The sequence below is a fragment of the Odocoileus virginianus genome, chromosome 25 (genome assembly GCF_023699985.2).
Source record: "Odocoileus virginianus isolate 20LAN1187 ecotype Illinois chromosome 25, Ovbor_1.2, whole genome shotgun sequence".
NCBI classification, from domain to species: Eukaryota; Metazoa; Chordata; class Mammalia; order Artiodactyla; family Cervidae; genus Odocoileus; species Odocoileus virginianus.
In genome coordinates this window covers 31168081-31190601 of record NC_069698.1, presented here as the reverse complement: position 1 = coordinate 31190601, position 22521 = coordinate 31168081, and the positions used below count along the sequence as shown (strand labels likewise).

General features: G+C 39.0%; 1 protein-coding gene across 1 annotated transcript; it reads right to left on the bottom strand.

Annotated features, from left to right (window-relative positions):
- Positions 1-3261: 3261 nt before the first annotated feature.
- RBM11 (RNA binding motif protein 11) lies at positions 3262-20209 on the bottom strand. Its single transcript, XM_020904657.2, has 5 exons — positions 20011-20209; positions 16108-16270; positions 14727-14799; positions 7522-7618; positions 3262-4647 (listed from the first exon to the last, which is right to left on the bottom strand). Exons 1-5 carry the CDS (start codon positions 20104-20106, stop codon positions 4336-4338), a joined length of 741 nt encoding a protein of 246 aa, XP_020760316.2. The 5' UTR covers positions 20107-20209; the 3' UTR covers positions 3262-4335.
- Between the last annotated feature and the right edge of the window lie 2312 nt (positions 20210-22521).

The following is a 22521-nucleotide window of genomic DNA, read 5'->3' as shown; positions in this document are numbered from 1 at the left end:
CTCACTGGACTGCTGTTCACTTGAACAAACTTTGTTGTGAGTCACCTATAAAATTGAATGAGGTGCTTCATTCATCTTGATTTCTAAAATTTTTAAGAAAATTTTTAATTGTATTTTGAGCTTTTTTTTGTATTTTTAATTTTAATTGACAATTGCTCTACAATATTGTATTGGTTTCTGTTATACATCAACATGAGTCAGCTGTAAGTATACATATATCCCCTCCCTCTTGAACTTCTCCCACACCCCACCCTATCCCACCCCTCTAGGTTGTCACAAAACACCTGTTTCAGCTCCTGACTCACAGGAGCTGCAAATTCCCACTATTTTACATATGCTAATGTTTATGTTTCCATGCTACTCTGCATTCATCCCACCCTCTCCTTCCTCCACTGGCTATAAGTCTGTTCTCTATGCCTGTCCAGACTCATCACTTCATGGCAAATAGATGGGGGAAACAATGGAAACAGTGAGAGATTTATTTTGGGGGGCTCCAAAATCACTGCAGATGGTGACTGCAGCCATGAAATTAAAAGATACTTGCTCCTTGGACGAAAAGTCATAACCAACCTAGATAGCATATTTAAAAGCAGAGACATTACTTTGCCAACAAAGGTCCGTCTAAGTCAAAGCTATTATTTTTTCCAGAGGTTGTGTACGGATGTGAGAGTTGGACTATAAAGAAAGCTGAGCACCAAAGAATTGATGCTTTTGAACTGTGGTGTTGGAGAAGACTCTTGAGAGTCCCTTGGATTGCAAGGAGATCAAACCGGTCAATCCTAAAGAATATCAGTCCTGAATATTCATTGGAAGGACTGATGCTGAAGTTGAAACTCCAATACTTTGGCCACCTGATGTGAAGAACTGACTCATTGGAAAAGACCCTGATGCTGGGAAAGATAGAAGGCAGGAGGAGAAGGGGACGACAGAGGAGGAGATGGTTGGATGGCACCACTGACTCAATGGACATGAGTTTGAGCAAGCTCCGGGAGTTGGTGACGCATAGGAAGGCCTGGTGTGCTGCAGTCCATGGGGTCGCAAAGAGTCGGACACGACTGAGCGACTGAACTGAACTGAACTATCTATGTCGGTGTCTCCATTGCTGTCCTGCAACTAGGTTCATCAGTACCATCTTTCTAGCTTCCGTATATATGCATTAATATGTGATTTCTATTTTTCTCTTTCTGAGAATGCTATTGAACTCCTAACACCATACACAAAGATAAACTCAAAATGGGTTAAAGACCTAAAAGTAAGGCCAGAAACTATAAATCTCTCCGAATTTAGGCAGAACACTCTATGGCATAAATCACAGGAAGATCCTCTATGACCCACCTCCTGGAGAATAGAAATAAAAACAAAAATAAGCAAATGGAACCTAATTCAACTTAAAGCTTTTGCACAGCAAAATAAACCATAAACATGGTGACAAGACAACCATCTTGATTTTGGGTTCTGAGAGCTTGGCTTAGCTGCAGAAAGAGCATCCTCTCTTGTTGTCTGCCTATTGGGGGTGCAGATTGTAGGGTCTGTGCCTGGATGAGGCCGGCTGTCAGGTCAAGGTTCTGAGAGATGAAGAACCATTATTGGCTCTCAGGGGACTGTCTAATCTACAACCCTTACTATCTCACTATCTTTGTAGTGTTGAGAATTCCTTTCTTAGTACTATCTACTAGGAATCATGGATTAGATGGCAGATAGATTTGTGGGAGACTGGAGTACCATCCTTACTGCCTGTGGCAACTTGTTCTCCTTCTTTTCAGCTATTTTTGGGAGTTCCTTTGGATTATGGAGGCTGCATTTTCTGTGTCCTCTTCTGCACCTCTGCACACCTCTGATGCACATAGTTAAATTATATTCTAAGCTTGGAAGTTTACCTCCAGGTCTTCCCCCAAAGAAACAATAGTTTGTGTTACATTTGAATAGATATACTCATGCAGATCCTAATTGTGAAAGGCCAAACAATGGATCATATAATTTATAAAAGCTTTTATATTTAAGGGGCTTATAGAATGCTCTCATCCTACACAAATACCCTCTTGGTACTCTGGGAGGATCAGATAGCAAGAAGGGCACAAAACATATTAAACATGGTGAAACTGGCCTAAAATGTTCCCTCGGGTTTCCCAGCTGGCAAACAATCTGCCTGCAGGGGACACTTTGATCCCTGGGTTGGCAAGATCCTCTGGATAAAGAAATGGCAACCCACTCCAGTATTCTTGCCCGGGGAAATCTCATGGACAAAGGAGCCTGGTGGGGTACAGCTCATGGGGTTGCAAAAAAGTCAGACATAACTGAGTGACTGAGTGACTAAACAACAAGAAAATATCTCCTTAACAAAATTCAAGAGCAGAAGTCAGACTTAGAACAGACATTTGTTTTACTGTAAATTCTCCTCTGCCTCCTTCTTATACTCACCTTTACCTCTAGCTCCTTATTCCTGACTCCCCAGAAGATCTTTTAGATCCACCTTCTCCAAATCCAACTCCATTTCTTCAATTAATTCTTTTAATATCCCAAACTTCTATGGCTTCCCCAGAAAAATCTCGTGACTACCTAACTACCTGCTTTAACTTCCCTTTCTTTACAATAATTAGAAGAGGCTTTTAAAAAAATGACTTTAAAACATAAGTCAGTCATCATTCATTATGACTGTTGTCAACCAAAAAATAGGGGTCTCCTATTGCAGGCAGATTCTTTACCAACTGAGCTATCAGGGAAGACACCAGTGTAAACAGGTGAATTTGCCTTTTGGTTGGTTGACTTGGTAAAGTTGATATCCAGATAATTCCAGCCTGTGATGAAAGAAATTGCAAGAATTCCTTGCAGTTCGAAGATTTTAACTCTTGTAACAATATTTCAAGATAATTTTCTTAACCTGGTACTTGTTAAGATATTTCTTATGTGTATATATTTCCTATAATGCCAATTACAATGAAATAATCTGGGGCTTAGGAAATTTGCAAGGTGTAAGAATTGAAGAAAATGCAGAGGTGAAGTTATGTGTTTTAGATATACAGCACTTCCTATTTACATAGAAAGATATTTTCCCTTTGGTATGATTCTAAATTGCGAAAGTGTTAATTTTAAAAAAGGTCAGCATTTTTAGTTTGAATATTCAGTAATATGAAGTTATATAGATCAAGCTACATTAAGCAGAATTTAGATTTTCACATTTGCCAGATCAAATCAGACTAATATTTACATTTAAAACATGACTGCATTGTATAATCATACCCAGAAGTTAAATTCAGCTACTAATTTTGCTTAAAATATTTTATTATTTTAAATAATAATAAATATCTATAAGGTGCAATGCAATACACAAAAGAAATATCAAAGAATGGTTAAAATTGGGTGGTTAGCTCCTAATGAATGAAGCTGTGTGATCCTTTCAAATGGATTCAATAAATAAATATTTTCAGCATTCTAGTTTATGATAAGCTACAAAGTTAACAAGATTGTCCAAATAAATCATTAATTTTACATGTAGTCTTGTTTATCCCTGAAAATAAATGGTCCAGAAATAGGAAAGCTAATTTTATGATAAACATTAAATATCATACAATAGTGAAATTTTCTATTGAAATTATTGTTCATTATCAAGATCTAAATGTGTCCAATATATGCTCTCCAACCCGGATGGCAAAAGAGGTGGACAATAAATACTGACATAGACAACTAATTTTCATAAAATACAATTAGTAAGTAGGAAGTAAAGAGGCAGGTATTCCTATTTATATATAATCATATGAAGGGAAGGAACCAAAAGCTAGCCACATGATAATCATCTTTCCTTTGGTATCACTGTTGTATATCCTTGTTTTATGAAGTAAATATGTATGAGAGTAAGGCTGAGACAAGATATTTAGACATAAAATAAAGTATTAGTAATAAAAGAAACTAAACTCTGCTTATTCTCTCTTCTTAGGAAAAACATACAATTCAAAGATTTGTATTAGTTTCATTCAGAAAACTGACCATTCCACTCCTAATTTCAGCTGAGGGTTACAGGCAACAATGTAGGAGATCATGGTGTCTTCTCCATTAAGTGCTCAGTAAGTGACTTTTGATTAATGGTTTAGTGTTAAATTCATCATTGATCCTAAAACATAACAACCCAGAGTGTATTTCTTGTTAACAACACCATTACAAATACAAAAAGCACATTAAGATTTTTGTCATTCAAGACAAAAATTAAATAGCAAATCAGATATCATATTGTTATATATTTCAAAGACAAGAAAGCCACAGAATTGGTCCTTTCGTAGAATACAGATTTCTCTTTTAAGAGAATGAAGACTAGCAGAGGTACATTTCGTTTGAATGTAAATACTAGTATCTCTTTTTCTTACACTTTTGGAACTTTGGGCTACACTCATTTCCTCTACTGTTTTCTGGGCTGCTATCGCTATCGCTGCTTTGTCTCTGCCTCTTTCGTTTATTTGTCTGATAAGGGTCTGAGTCACTTGGTTGCTGCTGCATCCATTCGTAAGAGCTGGGTCCAGCCTCCAGATCTGAAACATGATTCAGCGAGGGAGATGCGGAGGTGCTACTAGGAAGTGGAGCTGTCATCTCATAGTAAGGAAGCTGCAGCGCTGGGCTATATGCGGGCCACTGCTGTGGGAAAAACCCGCACATATTCACCTACCGGAACAAGCCCACGAAGGAAAAAAAAAGAAAAAGTTAGAGTATACATTTATTATACTAACAACTAGGAGCAAACCAAACCATGTGTCAGTGTAGGAAGGACAGGGATGCGGTAGTTTCCTTAAACGATTAACAAAGATTCCAGCTGGTGTATGGGGTACCACAGTACAGATTAGTGCTGTCCTACAGAAATGTAATGTAAGCCACATAGGTAGTTTTGAATCTAAAAGTCACAGGATGAAAATAACAATGAAACAGGTGCAATTTAAATAATGTATCTTGAGTGTGTGCTCATCTGCTCGGTTGTTTTGATTCTTTGCCATCCTATGGACTATAGCCCACCAGGCTTCTCTGTCCATGGAACTTCCCAGGCAGGAATACTGGAGTGAGTTGCCATTTCCTACTCCAAGGGATCTTCCTGACCAAGGGATTGAACCCACATCTGTGTCTCCTGCATTGGCAGGTGGATTATTTATCACTGAGTCACTTGGGAAGCCCCAATATATTTTATTTATCCCCAGATGTCCAAAATATTCTCATTTCAACATGTAACCAATATAAAAATTATTCATGAGAGATTTTACTTTTCTATACCAAGTCTTTAAAATCTGGTGTGCCTTTTATACTTATGGATGTGGTTTAGTAGCTAAGTTGTGTCCGACTCTTATGACCCCATGGACAGCAGCCCACCAGGCTCCTCTGTCCATAGGATTTCTCGGGCAAGAATACTGGAATGGGCTGCCATTTCCTTTTCCAGGGGATCTTCCCGACCCAGGGGTTGAACCTGGGTCTCCTGCACAACAGGTAGATTCTTTACTGACTGAGCTACCAGGGAAAGAAAGAAAGAAAGTGATGTTGCTCAGTTGTGTCCGATTCTTTGCGACCCCATGGACAATAGCCTACTAGGCTCCTCCATCCATGGGGTTTTCCAGGCAAGAGTACTGGAGTGGGTTGCCATTTCCTTCTCCAAGGAAGCTACCAGAGAAGCCCTATATATTTATGTACTTATATTCAAAAGCATATTCAATTTGGATACTAAGTTTTCATTGAAAATAATCAGAATTTAGATTATATAAAAATTTAGTTGAAATAGTAGATATACATACCCAAGTTTTTTTCAAACAGACTTCAAAGTTTTGCAATAACTGCATCAAGTTTCTCTTTCTAAACTTAAGCTTTAATTAAAATTAAGTAAAATGAAAAAAATCACTCCTTATGGATGGCTGATAGTCACCATATTACAGGACAGCAGTCAATTCTTAGATTAACTCAATTTTCTAGCTATTCAAAGTAGATTAAGGACCTATTTGCAGGGCAGGAATAGAGACACAGATGCAGAGAGCAGACTTGTGGACAAGGCAGAGGAAGGAGAGGGTGGGACAAATTGAGAGAGTGGCATTGAGAAAAACATGTTACCATGGGTAAAACAGGCCGCTAGAGGGAAGCCGCTATAAAACGCATGGAGCTGAGCTCACCTCAGCGCTCTGTGATGACCGAGAGGGCTTGGGTTCAGCGGGTAGGAGGGAGGCTCAAGAGGGGGGCATATATGCATACTTAGGGCTGACTTATGGTGTACAGCAGAAACCAACACAACATTGCTAAGCAATTTTCCTCCAATGAAAAAATAAATTAGTAACCAGTAATACTGAATGGGGCAACATTAGTACTTACTAATATTTTTTTTTTTTTAGTACTTACTAATATTTTTGAATGAAAGTATAAATAGACTGTGGACAATGTGATCATAAAGTTATATACTTCCATTAAAAAAGATTAATAGGGAAAACAAGCTCTCATGTGTGCGTGTGTATATATGTATTTCTTAACTCATCAAAGATAAAAATAATGCCACAAAGAAGATACTGATGGTTTTAGATGAGAATTGGCTGTTTATTAACATCTCACCATAAACAAGAAAAGGGCTTTCCTGATGGCTCAGTGGATAAAGATTCTGCCTGTAATGCAGGAGACTTGTATTTGATCCCTGGGTTGGGAAGATCCTCTGGAGAAGGAAATGGCTACCTACTCCAGTATTCTTGCCTGGGAAATCCCACAGACAGAGAAGCCTGGTGGGCTACAGTCCATACGGTCATAAACGAGTCAGACCCAACTAAGCACAGACCGTATAACCAAGAAAAATATTTTCCAAAAATGAAATTATCAACTTTCATTATGTTTACAAAGTGAAAATGGCTAATTGAAAAATCTGAAGCTCATATGTATGTTGGACGTTTGCAAGAAATCACGTGTGAATCAATACCTGTGTTATAGTCCCACAGCTGTCATTAACAAGTTGTATAATCTTGGGCTTGCTGATTAACTTCTGAACCTCAATTTTATTATGTATAAAATGAGAACTAGAAGAAAACATTTCTTAGTTCCCACAATACAGTTCATCACTGTGATTTCTAGGCCAGAACCACGTTTTTGAGAGTCTTTGGAAATAAGGTAGTTTACTCTACCAACTGAGAAACTTTGCCTTTAGTTAAAATAAAAATATATGTACAAAAGCAGTATATTGTGATTAATGACTACATTCTATCAAAATGCTTCATTAAATAGTATTCAATTCTAGAAACGTACCTTTTAAATTTTAAAAATATAGTCATTTAAGTGATTCAAATTTTACTTTACCACAGTGCATTATCACTTGCATCTGTCATTTTTCATTGATACACTGGCTTTTTGTGGAGATAACATGTGTGGGATTTCAGATGATAAAAGAGCAGATCACCACTGGGGCAGAGTGCTCAAGGCATCTTCTGCCTTCACTCTAGGCTTAGAGTTAAGCTTAAGTTCCAAGCAGTTTTCATATCCTTTATAGTTTGTATTATCATGTTACATTTTCAACCAAAGGCATATCAAACTTACCATCTTCTGAAAGAGAAAATATTCTTGAGATAAAGATGCATTATTAATTGGAGAGAACTGCATGGAAAAGGGAGATCTGCCCATGGCTTCTTCATTTCTTTAGGGAGGTAAAAGAAGAAGTAATATGAAGTTAAAATTCCTATGGACTGGGTTCCTATTCCTAGGTGCTCTAGTCTTAAAAAAAGAGACAGCTTCATAATTAAAGAGCTTCTCTGAAAGCTCAATTAAGATAAATTAACTTTAAACATACAATCAATTATTACACTGATAATGTAGTGACATAGCAGTAACTCAAGTCTTATTAATTACTACATACTGAAATCTCAATATTTAGAGTCATATTTGGCTTTCTGATAGGAAAATGTTAATTCATGTTATAGTTGTATAAAGGCATAGAACACTCAGATATGAAGAAAGCAAAGTAAGTCAATAATAATTACCAAGCATACACTCAATCTTCTACAAATAAAAAAAGGTTAAAGAAAAAGAGGAATTTTTTCAATTTATTTTTGAAGGTACCATCACTGTTTAACTAAAAAAATTATGCTCTTTGTTAAACGGGCTGCTGGTATTAGCATGAACACATATTTGCTGATTTCTCCCACACAGTGATAATGGTAAAGAACCCGCCTGCCAATGCAGAAGATGTGAGAGACTCGGGTTCGATTCCTGGGTTGGGAAGATGCCCTGGAGGAGGGTATGGCAACCCACTTCAGTATTCTTGCCCGGAGAAGTCCATGGACAGAGGAGCCTGGAGGGTTACAGTTCATAGGGTTGCAAAGAGACAGACACGACTGAAGTGATATTGCACACATGCCTAATCCCTGATTAACATCAGAAGTGTCCAAAAATTTCATTTATATATGTAATGTTTGCGCCTATGGAGATCTGTAATAAATTCCAATGTTATATGCACTGGCTGGATTCTCAGCTAGTCTTCATTCTACTTGCTCCACAGTATGCCAGTATTTTAACGCTAATACTGCTAATCTTAGGACAGGAAGTTTACTGTGGGAAGGGTGAATTAAAACAGGCAGATGGAGGCAAAGACAACGGCAGGAGAACAACAAGAAGCTGTCAGACTGATAGGCACTGGTTCATGGTGAGAGCAGGATCACATAAGCCAGTGGAAAAGTGGGTTTCAGAGAGGAAATACTTAGACAGTGTTGGTTTTTAGAGTAAACTGGATAAGCATCAGAGCTACTCTGTCACTGATCAGAAGATTCCTGACAACGAACTGTTAAAAGAACAGCTTCCGAATAACAGTAGGGTTAAGAAGTGAATAGGAAGTAAAGATGTGAAGGATGATTTTTCAGTAAGAAGGGGAAAAGATAACAGACTGATTTGGAGACAAAGTTCAAGGAGACATGAACATGTGTTTGCAGTAATGATGGTAAATAAACAAGATAAAAAGCACAATGAGGTTATAGACCGGGGAAGATATGACCCAGTAGCAGAGGTGGTGAGATTAGCACCATTATGAAAGTAGATGCAAAATTTTTAAAACCACAATCTTTCCCATGGGAATCTTAGGGCTTGCATATGTTTCTCCATAGAGGAGTCACAGGTAAATTGGGAAGTCACAAGTTGAACTGTGTCAACTCAAAATTTATATGTTGTAGTCCTAACCCCAAATAGTTCAGAATGTGAGAGTTAAACTATAAAGAAAGCTGAGCACCAAAGAATTGATGCTTTTAAACTGCGGTGTTGGAGAGGATTCTTGAGAGTCCTGTGGACTGCAAGGAGATCCAACCAGTCCATCCTAAAGGAAATCAGTCCTGAATATACATTGGAAGGACTGATGCTGAAGCTGAAACTCCAATACTTTGGCCACCTGATGTGAAGAAGTGACTCATCGGAAAAACCCTGATGCTGGGAAAGATAGAAGGCAGGAGGAGAAGGGGACGACAGATGATGAGATAGTTGGATGGCATCATTGATTCAATGGACATGAGTTTGAGCAAGCTCTGGGAGCTGGTGATGGACAGGGAAACTTGGCGTGCTGCAGTCCATGGGGTCACAAAGAGTCGGACATGACTGAACTGAACTGTGACCTTATTTGGAAATAGGGTTGCTGCAGATGTAATTAGCTAAGAGGAGGTCATACTGGAGTAGGATGTGCTAAACAGGTACGCTTCTTTATTATAGTCAAAAGGGGAAACTTGTGGAGACAGATGCATACAAGGGAAAACATCATATGGAGATGAAGGCAGAGAGCTGGGTGATGCTTGTACATGTCAAGGAATACCAATGATTGTCAAAAATCAGGGGAAGCTATTGAGAGAGGCATTGGCTTCCCTGGTGGTTCAAATGGTAAAGAATCCACCTGCAATGCGGGAGAACTGCGTTCAATCCCTGGGTTGGGAAGATCCCCTGGAGGAGGACATGGCAGCCCACTCTAGTATCCTTGCCTGGAGAATCCCCATGGACAGAGGAGCCCGGCAGGCTAGTCTCTGGGGTTGCAGAGAGTCGAACATGACCGAGTGACTAAGCACAGCACAGCATACAGAAGAGAGGCACAGAACAGATTCCTTCTCATCGCCCTCAGAAGGGATTCTAGCAGACACTGCGAGTTTGGACTGTGAGCTGTGAGACAACACATTTCTGTGTTTAACTTCATTTATGATACTTTTTATGGTGGCCTTAGCACTGAGAAGCTAAACACAAAGGAGAAAAGGAAAGATATACCCATTTGAATGCAGAGCTCCAAAGAATAGCAAGGGGAGATGAGAAAGCCTTCCTCAGTGATCAGTGCAAAGAAATAGAGGAGAATAATAGAATGAGAAAGACTAGAGATCTCTTCAATAAAATTAGAGATACCAAGAGAACATTTCATGCAAAGATGGGCTCAATAAAGGACAGAAGTTGTATGGACCTAGCAGAAGCAGAAGATATTAAGAGGTGGCAAGAATACAGAATACATGGAAGAACTATACAAAAAAGATCTGCATGACCCAGATAACTATGATGATGTGATCACTCACCTAGAGCTAGACATCCTGGAATGTGAAGTCAAGTGGGCCTTAGGAAGCATCACTAAGGAAAAAGCTAGTGGAGGTGATGGAATTCCAGCTGAGCTATTTCAAATCCTAAAAGATGATGCTGTGAAAGTGCTGCACTCAATATGCCTGCAAATTTGGAAAACTCAGCAAAGGCCACAGGACTGGAAAAGGTCAGTTTTTATTCCAATCCCAAAGCAAGGCAATGCCAAAGAATACTCAAACTACTGCACAATTGCACTCAACTCACATGCTAGCAAAGTAATGCTTAGAATTCTCCAAGCCAGGATTCAATAGTATAAGAATCGTGAACTTCCAGATGTTCAAGCTGGTTTTAGAAGAGGCAGAGGAACCAGAGATCAAACTGCCAATATCTGTTGGATCATCAAAAAAGCAAGAGAGTTCCAGAAAAACATCTACTTCTGCTTTATTGACTATGCCAAAGCCTTCGACTGTGTGGATCACAACAAACTGTGGAAAATTCTGAAAGAGATGGGAATACCAGACCACCTGACCTGCCTCCTGAGAAATCTGTATATAGGTCAAGAAGCAACAGTAGAACTGTACATGGAACAACAGGCTGGCTCCTAATTGGGAAAGGTATATGTCAAGGCTGTATATTGTCACTCTGCTTATTTAACTTATATGCAGAGTACATCATGAGAAATGCTGGGCTGGATGAAGCACAAGCTGGAATCAAATTGCCAGGAGAAATATCAATAACCTCATATATGCAGATGACACCACCTTTATGGCAGAAAGTGAAGAAGAACTAAAGAGCCTCTGGATGAAAGTGAAAGAGGAGAGAGAGAAAGTTGGTTTAAAACTCAACATTCAGAAATCTAAGATCATGGCTTCTGGTCCCATCACTTCATGGCAAATAGATGGGGAAACAATGGAAACAGTGACTGACTTTATTTTCTGGGGCTCCAAAATCACTGCAGATGGTGACTGCAGCCATGAAATTATAAGACGCTTGCTCCTTGGAAGGAAAGCTATGACCAACCTAGATAGCATACTAAAAAGCAGAGACATTACTTTGTCAACAAAGGTCCATATAGTCAAAGCTATGGTTTTTCCAGTAGTCATGTATGGATGTGAGAGTTGGACTATAAGGAAAGCTGAGCGCCAAAGAATTGATGCTCTTGAACTGTGGTGTTGGAGAAGACTCTTGAGAGTCTGTTGGACTGCAAGGAGATCAGACCAGTCCATCCTAAAGGAAATCAGTCCTGAATGTGCATTGGAAGTACTGATGTTGAAACTGAAACTTTGGCCACCTGATGTGAAGAAGTGACTCATTGGAAAAGACCCTGATGCTGGGAAAGATTGAAGGCAGGAGAAGGGGATGACAGAGGATGAGATGGTCGGAAGGCATCACTGACTTGATGGACATGAGTTTGAGCAAGCTCCCAGAGTTGATGATAGACAGGGAAGTCTGGAGTGCTGCAGTCCATGGGGTCGCAAACAGTCAGACATGACTGAGTGACTGAACTGTACTGAACTGAACTAGCACTGGTGGCTGTGATGGTAAAGAATCTGCTTGCCATGCCTGAGACCGGGTTTTGATCCTTGGGTTGGAAAGATCCCCTGGAGAAGGGAATAGCAACACATTCCAGTATTTTTTCCTGAAGAATCCCATGGACAGAGAAGCCTGGCAGGCTATAGTCCATGGGGTCACAAAGAATCCAACACGACTGGGTGACTAAGACAAGCACACTAATACAGTAACTATTTACTAAAAGCAGAAGGTATAAGAGGTAGTAACAGGCACAAAAACACATTTCCAAGCAAGACTAGTGAAAAACTAGGGCATGACAAGAGCAGCATTCTCTGCACAGCACTTCTAGGACACTCTGGCCTTTTCTCATTCTTCCTTATAATGCAGCACATACTAGAAGAATAAGGTATTACCAGTGAAGGGGAGTATTATGGAATATATACCTATCTCTGATCTTTTACCCTAGAATTTGTTATAATTAAAAGTATATCAAACAGAAGTAGAACATGTAAGAGTTACTGCTGTCTTCTAAGTTGTTTATCTAGTCTTTCTTCTTCTACCCCACACCTAGCAATACCTTGTTTTCTTCCAAACTCATAAGGAAGAAGAGGTATCTTGTCCCACTAGAAGAAGAGGGGAAGTTTTGATGTAACCTAAATGGCTCAATTCATGAGTCCACAGTTCCTTTCATACCAAGGGAGTGAATCACCACCGCCTCCTGCCAACATTTGCTGAAAGTACTCACTGGATACTTGCTATATGCCCACTATTTTAAATACCTTGAAACTATAAAATTTGATTCTGACAATAATTAGCCTCATTGGAGATATGAGGTACAGTGTGATCATTTGTCCAGGGTTATACTGTTAATAAAGTGACAGAGGCAGGATTCAAATTCAGATAGTCTGAATTCAGCACCTACTTTGTCCCAATTTCACTGATTTAGAAATGTGGGGGACAATGGGGACGTGGAGCGCACTGTGTTATGCGTGGGGTGCAGTACTTCTGCAAAAGATGAGTCTGGGTAACTGCCAGTCCTAAGAGGTCACTCCTCTATGCTTAGGAGGGTAGATATAATTAGCAGGCAGGGGAGGTTCAAATGTTGTTAGTTTACTTGAGAACATTCAGTTCTGCTACAGAAAACAAGAAAACCACCAGGGTGGATAAACTCAGAAGAAGTGCATATGGAAGACTTTACGAAAGATACACTGATGGATCTGATGCAGCAGCAGAGAGAAACAGGGGTTATGAACATTAGCGTAGCTAGAACTCAGCTAATACAGATTTATGAGATAGTGATGATAGTGTAATCAGAACAAGCAAGTGACTTGGAAGACTTAGGCAGAATTCATAACTTACATTAAATATTCAAAATAATTTAGTATGTGTTAAGAGATGCCATGGATAGATTCAGTAGAAAAGACGATGGTACAACTAAGACTGTTAGTCACAGGTGGAAAGGGAAGTAAAGACCAAGTCATTATCATGGCGCCTCTGGGCTAAGTTATACTGTTCTTGTGTCTGCTTTGCCTAAGAAACTCAGGTAGACCTTGTGGGTATGTAGCTCCTTCTGTGGCCAGGCATATTTGCCCCTCTGTCTCTTTGAGAAAGCAAGTGAGATTAGCTCTAGGAACTTTCTATCTGAATGGAATCTCTTAGTCTAACCTCAACTCTAGGGCTCATGAATGCGTGCTTGCTAAGTTGTTTCAGGTATGTCTGATTCTGTGCGACCCTATGGACTGTAGCCTGCCCGGCTTGTAGCCTGTCCAGAGATTCTCCAGGCAGGAATACTGGAATGGGTTGCCATGCCTTCTCCAGGGGATCTTCCTGACCTGGGGATGGAACTTGCATCTCTTAAGTCTCCTGCATTGGGAGATGGTTCTTTACACCTAGAGCCACCTGAGAAGCCCACTCTAGGGCTAATAACCACACAATCAGTGGGGAAGACTGATGCAATAGAGAGAACAGGTCGTATGAACACCAGTGTAACCAGAACTCGACTAGTAGGGTCCTCTGCCTACTTGTATCCTATCCTCCAAATGTTAAATTATCAAATACCCAAGCTTTCTTTTTGCCTTTCACTGTATCTTTTAAATTGGTTTAATAAATGCTGTGATTTGAGCATCTTAATCTGGTTTGGGAGACTTTCTGTTCCATGACCTTTGGTATAGCTAAACTGAGAGTGTCCCTGCAGGCTATGGTTGCATCAAGAAATAAGTCTACATCAAATGAGAATATTTTGAAAATTACCATAGAGACATTCTAAAAAGTAGTAAAATAAATAGGAGAGTGACTTAATGTTCAAAGGCTTAATTTCAAGCCTAGAAACTATCACCTTTTCATCTTTGTGCCCTTGGCAATTAGTTAACTTTTGCATCTCTATATTCAAGTATAAAATATGGATAATAGCATTTCTATGATCCATTGCAGTGAGACTTTGCACACTTAAGTGATTTCACAGTAATGAAAAGTACACGGCTATCTATAAACAATGCTACAAATAAAAATCTCTCCCACCTACTGCAGAAAATATTGACTGAATTTTAAATGAAAATACTTTGTCACTTTTCATGGCTTCAGGAAACATGAATTCTTTAATATTAACCTATGTCTAAATAGAAAGGTTTTATAGAATATATGAAAACCCTTCCTGGTATTAAGACCATATTTATTTGCCTTACCTTTATGAAAAAAATATTTATAATTACCTGTAGCTGTGTGAATTTATCTTAACACAGCTTTCAAAACTTTGATTAGCAGGTTCATAAGAGCGAGAGCTCCCTTCAAAAGAAAAAAAATAACAGATTACTTCATGGTACATCTTTTTGGAGTTCTCACATTAAGCTATTTTCAAAAACTCCATATAAAATACACAAGATGTCTCTGACCTCCCAAGTACTATTTACAAGGTTGCTTATATCACTATAAGAGCCTGAATTATAACCAAGCTTTGTCCAAAGCAATGACTGTAGAAAAGAATTAGGCTGACATGGGGCCATACAAAGTATATAATGCTGCTTGCTAATACATACTTGTAAACTAAAGATGGCAAATAATCAGTGTTATTTGCCTTCTGTGTAGAAGGCATGAGTTCTCTAAACTGCACTGACAAATGTGAGTGTAACCTAAAGAGGCTGCTATGCAGCTGGCTGGGGATGTGTCAGAACAGGATACAGCCTGACCTGTTTTACTGTTGGTATGAGTTAATCGGTGATACTTGAGAGCATGATGCAGCCAATTAATTATCTTTGTTAAGACAAAATGAAAGGTGAAGTGGCCCTTTTCCTTTGTAACAAGACAGCATTGTTTTCTTATTATTATTATTTTTTTTTTTTTAGTACAGCAAGAAGAATAAAAACCAAACAAGGGGTACATCCATAAACTTGAATCATTGAGGAAGGAAGGAACATAAGTACCATAAGCACTGCAACATAAGTACAAGCACTGCCTCTGTGAGTCCCTCAAACTATGAAAGGGCTAGAGGAACAGTGCCATGTTCTCTGGGCATCTAATCAATGATGAACAGTGTTGATGTGTGGCAGGAGAAGGTGTTTGAGGCCATTCATGTCAGGAAGCTTTTCTCTGTGTCTTTGAAGGGTCAGACTTTGGCCAGCTGCTTTTACAGGGCTCAGATCCAGGGTGATATGTATAACATGGTAAACCCAGGACAAAAACTAAGGCACCCACCCTATCTTCCAAATGGTAGATATTTGATACCATTGACAAGAAGATCAGCAAACAGCCTTGCTGCATAAAAGCTAGAGCTGGGTATCCCCAGTTCACTTAGATTTCTTTAATTTTTAACAGCCAATAGCAACCATCATGGCTATTTGCTAGCTGACATTAAAAGAGACCACTTTAAATTTTAATATAGAAAAGATGCTATGGATTTGGCAATGTCATTGGTAGTATTAACTCATCACATAACATTATGAATGTGTTCTGAGAAATTTTAAGAGGCTACAGGAGCACTTTTTTGGTCTTAGGCTGTAACATAAAAAACATAGGAGGAAAAAAAAAGTTTACACCTCTGGGAACACCACCAACAACAAAACACACTTGGAAGATTTCATCAGCAAGAGAACCTACCAAATCGATACTGCACATTAATTGGTCTTCCATATAAACGAATTCCATTCAGCAGAGCTATGGCATAAGACACTGATTCTGGGTGTTTAAAGCAGACAAATCCAAAAGATTTCGGCTTTCCTTCTCTGTCTTTGCATATAGTCACTTTGGTTAATGGCCCAGCCTGCAAAAAACTTAAAAATTATTTTGTCATAAATCTAAAGATACTTTTTACACTCAGAAAATAAACTTTATTCAATTTAGGCTAAAATTCCAAATCTGTTAGCAATAACAGCTTTATATAGTTCTTTTGATCATGTATTTGCCTAACAATAAATATCATACTTCATCACACTTTCTTGGCATTTTCTGGCTCATCAAAAAACACTTATGTTGTTAAGGTCAGGAAATTTTAGGTAATAGTTCCAAATCTTAAAAGGAAAGATAGGCCTAAGAAAACAATTTAGAGTGCATTTAGATCTAAGATTAAAATACTACTTTGCCTCCACACATACAAACCATGTTTAACTCAAAAATAATTGAAAAGATAAACCCAGCATTCCTTGAGATGTTGGGTTTATGTTACCATAAAGAAACTGGTAACATCACATCAAAACCTACTTTGTTTTCTGATAAGATTCAAACATTTTCACAAGAGAAATTAAATTTCTGATCTATATAGTAACTGTATTTTAATATGGTAAGCCCCTTTGGTAAATATTCTCAAAGGGAAAAGTGTTTTAATATGTTTAAGACTTTTAAGTAGGTGCATTATTTGTAAGAATGAAAAATTAGTACGGGTCTAACAACTGGGGAATATTATTCCATGGTATATTATTAAAATAGGATAAAATAAAATTGAAAATATTCAGATCTTATTGTGATTAAAACCTGTAATTAGCAATACAGAGTACAAAAGCAGAGTCAAATATTGTAGATGAGTGCTAATTACACCCTCAAATGTCACATTCCCATCATGACAATGATTAGAGGAAGTACTTACCAAGCCTCACATAGATTTAAAGGTAGATGGCTCCTACTTTTTCACTGCACTTTAATGATTGATTGCTTTTCTCTGTTGAGTTGGATACATATATTAAGGAATTGTTTTTAATCTAACAAAAAATGTTAATTATCATCTTTAAAATGATACTGTATTTTAAGATTCAATCTTTCCTTATTCTCTACTTTCCCAGGGAATAGCTCATCCTCCCTTCTGGTTTCAAGAACCACCTTATCAACGAATCTATTTTTTTCCCACTCATGCCTCATTCATGGAGACAGTCTCCTAGAGAGCTCCATGTGATTATACTTCATACAACACATCTGAAACTAAATTCATTATCTTTCCCTTGAAATCTCTGCACTATGCTGTGCGCAGTCTCTCAGTTGTGCCCAACTGTAATCCTTTGGACTATAGCCCTCCAGGCTCCTCTGTCCATGGGATTTTTCAAGCAAGAATACTGGAGTGGGTTGCCATTTCCTTCTCCAGGGGATTTTCCTGGCCCAGATTTCTTGGTTAAAAGTACAAAGATATTAAACCTGATTTTCACTCTTCCAAGGATAACCAGAAATTTGAAAGAAATTAGTAAAAAGGAGAACCATATAGTAATAAAACAAATCAATTTTAATCAGTGTTTTTCCACAACTGATATTAAATATATGACATTACAAATGGACAGAATATGCTTACATGCTTTGAATTTTACAAATTCAAAAATATACCCATGCATTTTTAAAAGATGAAGTTCAACAAGAAGACTCGCTGGTAGTAAAAAATCACATCATAAGTTTTTAGTATTTTTAAACCAGAGTCAACCACATCAATAGTGCTGCCAGTTGTCAAGATTTGCTAAGTTTTGCTGGGTTGAAGCCTTTCTAAAAGACACCTCACTTTAGTAAATCCTCCCAGAATACAGAAGAGCATAGGCAAAAATAAAAAGCTGTGCTGCCTGATCTATTAAGAGAGATGAACATTTAGATAGAAATTATAAAAAATGAGACTATCAATCTATCTAATGTATCTTGTAGTTTCACATACAACTGATACAGATCCAGTTCCTATTGACTAGAAATAATATATGTGCATTGGGGCATTCAGGTCTATCTATCCCACTGACCTCATCGTTCCCAACCCCCTCTTTTTGTTGGCTCAACATGAGAGAAGCTTTCTGGAGAAAAAGAACTATAAATTTTCTTTCTACCTCCCTCTATCCCTCCTCTTCTTCTTTCCTTCATTTTTTTTTTTAAGTTAGAATGATAAATTCCAACTAATACTAGGATAAAAAATAACTGCAGGAAAAGATAAGTATTAGAGCAGATTAAAAACGGCAGGTTTAAAAGGATGTCAAGTTAGAAAAATAAGCATTAAAGCCTTAAAATCAGCAATATTTTTCAAGTAATGTTTTATGTCCAGGAAAGGAAACTGTGTTCCTGGAGAAAATTCTATCAAATTGTGTGCATCTGTTGGTGGCTAAGATAGTAAAAAGTCTGCCTGAAATGCAGGAGACCCAGGTTTGATCCCTGGGCTGGGATGATCCCCTGGAGAAGGAAATGTCAACCCACTCCAGTTTTCTTGCCTGGAGAATCCTATGGACAGAGGAGTCTGGCGGGCTACCATCTATGGGGCTGCAAAGAGTCAGACAGGACTGAGCAACTAACACGTCTACTTTCATTTCATAATTAACAGAGGGGCACTTCAGTTCAGACACAAATGTAGAGCCTTTCAGAAACTACATAAGAACCCCTTTCACCTCTGGTACTCATGGTTAGCCTTCCATATTTAGTTTTGCTATGGTCTCCCTTGGAACTTGCTTTTATTCTGATAGAGGAAAGTCACTTTTGATTTCTCTTGGGATAAGCATCAGTACTATTATTAATAGTAATAGTAGTACTATTTAGCAGTAGCAGCAGCAGGAGCAAACACTTTGGAAGTACCAGGTTCCGTTCTGTCTGATCTGGATGCGTTTATTCACTCTTCACACCACATCATACTGTAGATACTATGACTCCCATTGACATTTGAGGAAACTGTGGAGCTGAGCTATTTATGTACTTGGCCAAAAACACATTGCAGATATCAGAATTCACACTTGAAATAACTTTGCCGTACTAAATGTCCCTCTTTTTGCACATTATTTTAAAACATGATGATTAATTTTAAATTTCTCCTTTTAGAAAGACCAAGGACTGTCTCAAATGTGTATGCCTAGCACCTTAATTACTGTCCTTGCAATTATAGATCAGTAAACGGTTAAATGAACGGCCGAATGTGGATATCTCTTTAGCAAGTAAGATCTATGTGTATACAGTAGGTGTATACAGGAGACATAAGTTATCAGGTCTGAAAAAGTTTTCGTTAAGATCCTCTTGGTATGAAATAAAGGGAACTAGACAGGGTATCAATCGGTCTCAGTCATGATTTGGCTGCCCAAATTATGCAGAAATCTCACTTATCATTCTGGAGTAAAATCATCTCCTGTATAGAAGGGCTTGGGGGAGTAGTAACGTAAATGGAAGCATTTTAAAATATCTTCCTCTCATTTCGCGGGACGTAAGGCGTCAGGGTGCTGATTAACTGAAGGAAGACAGTGACAGAGCTGTTTTCTGTTGTGCCTGAGCATACCAAGGCCGGGCAAGCCCTGACTCAGGGCTGGGGGTATCCCAGTCACTGCACACCCCAAGCCTCTGAAAGGGGATGAGGAGGGGAAGGGTTGGGAATGAGGCGCACTTTTTGTCAATTCACTACCCACTTGCTAACCTGGAGACAGCTGAGCCAAAGCGGAACTAAATTAAAAGCAGAGCAAAGGATGCGGAGGGAAAGGGAGCAGGACTCCGGATGGTTCAGGTGCGCCCCGCCCCTCCTGCTGCGCTTCCGGCTCGACGCGCTCCGCCCCTCCGATACCCCTTCGCTGCCGACTGTACCTGAAGGAACAGCTCGTAAAGAATTTCTTCCCGCACTCGAGCCTCTAAATTTCCCACAAACACCGTCCTGTCGGCTTCCTCCTGAGTAGGCAACATCCCTCCGGCTCGACCCCAGGATGGAGGAGGCTCCGAGGCCACGCCCTCTCTCCTTGATGGCGGAGCCGACGAGGAGAGTAAGAGCGCCAGGGGCGGGGCGAGGCTGCGGGGCCACGCCCCCAGCACCCCGTGGTAACCGCCCACCGCACCTTCGCCAAGTTCCGTATCCGACCAGGACCGTGAGTGAGACTAAGATTAGTCTGCAAAGGGCCTTGACATCTTTCTTGTCGAGATCCGTTCGTTTCTTCAGGGCACGACATTATTAATTGACTTGGGGTTTGTTCAACAAAAATTTTAAATAAAATGACTTTAGAGATGATTTAAGACATACTAATTTCATTACCGAAGCTCACAGGCTAATGGGGGAAGACTAATTTCTTTATATCCAAAGAGTAAACGAGTAAGTCATTGGGGTTTAAAATTGGTGATTTTCATAAAACTCGTTTTTGAAAGAATGAGCGCATACGTGCATGGATGTGGATAGAGTACTAGAATTAATTTAGCCAGGAAGTGTTCCCTAGTGAAGTCTTTGAAAATGGACACAGGATTTAGGTAGGCTGCAGAAGGCATTTGAACTTGAGAAAATAGACTAAACTAAGGGATACTGGAAAGATTATAGCAAGTTTTGTTACTGAAGCCACAATTTTTGAGGACAGCTGCTGGGTGACTGTAGGCTTCCCATCTGGCTCAGTGGGTAAAGTATCTGCCTGAAGTGCAGGAGACAGGAGTTGGGTCCCTGGTTTGGGAAGATCCCTTGGAGGAGGGCGTGGCAACCCACTGGAGTATTCTTGCTTGGAGAATCCCAGGAATAGACGAGATTGGTGGGCTACAGTCCATAGTGTCGCAGAGACTCAGATAGGACTGAAATGACTGCGCATGCACGCATGCTGGGTGACTAGTAGGATCTAATGTTTGTATTTTATATCAGGGCTGTACTTTGTAAACTTTGGACCGAGGTGAAGAATTAACTCTTAACTTGAGGATTGGGGAAAAAATTGCTGAAAACAATAAAGATAGTTGAAAGGAGGAAAAAAACTTATTCAGAATCTCAATATTTTGATATATTAATCAAAATATTGTCAACTGTTAACTTGGCTTCCTTTCTGATACCATGTGTCTACAAAGAAATGTGGTGCTAGTTCGTTTTGAATTGAAAAAGTATTCTTTTACATGGACCAAAGAAAAGTATTCTTTTACATGGTTACTGGACCAAAGAAATCATCTTTTTTCATGGAAAGGGACACATCTTTGGAATCCAGATTTCTAACTGAATTCTGACATTACTTAATTTTATAACTTCAAGTCATTTCACTTTTTAGAATTCAGGGTATATTTCTTAAGGATTGGGTTGGACTAATAACCTCATTTAATAGCTATTTTCTGAGTGATCACTATGTGCCAGGCACTATTTTTAATCCTTGGAAAACAAAGGTGCCTGTAAAGATATGTCCTTCTAAATCACCTTAGAGCATAATGGGAGAAGCAGATTTCTTGAACATATAAGTAGAAAATTATGTGTCAATGACTTCAGTAGTTACCTTCAGTTGATACATCATGTCTTTAAGTCCTGTCTCCACTTCTTTCTTTGTTCTTTCATTGGTATTGTAGTATAGTAGGAGGGGGTTGTGAAAAACGTGCACATTGTATGTGTGTGTGTGTGTTCAGTCGCTCAGTCATGTCCGACTCTGCGACCCCATGAACTGTAGCCTGCAAGGCTCCTCTGTCCATGGGAATTCTCCAACAGGAATACCGAAGTGGGTTGCCATTCCCTCCTCCAGGGGATCTTCCCAACCCAGGGATCGAACCCAGGTCTCTCACATGGCAGGCAGTTTTTTTACTGTCTGAGCCATGAGGGAAATCCTGCTCATTACAGGCAGATAGCAAATATGTTGATCAAATAAGTGTATACTTGCAGGTCTCTATTATGAGTAGATTTGTTGATTTTTAAATTCATTTACCTCCAGGTTTTTATCCAAACCAAGATATTTTCTCTTTAACTCCCCCTCAGACATATGCTTATCTGGAAGCTGTAATTTCAGGTTTGACTGTAAAATATGCAGGGCATATAAGTCATCATGTTTTCTTGCTGGACTGAAATTTGCATCATTTTTTTTTTTTTTTTGTCTACAGTGTATATGATTTTGATGCTCTCATCACATCTTTTATTTTGGAAGTACGTAAGTTTATGGCATGTGTACCTCAAGAGTAATTATTTAATGTTTTAAGGTCTGAAAGTTTACTCAACACAGTTAGCTGTTTGCTCTGAATTTGACCTCTCTTTGTATTTCCTAATTGATTCTGAGTGAATGAATGGTGATAAACCTAGTGGTAGCTTAAAAAGAATCCACTTTATTCTTAGCATTTCTTGCACCATCAGTCACATATAATCACATAGAAGGTCTAATGGGTTAGATG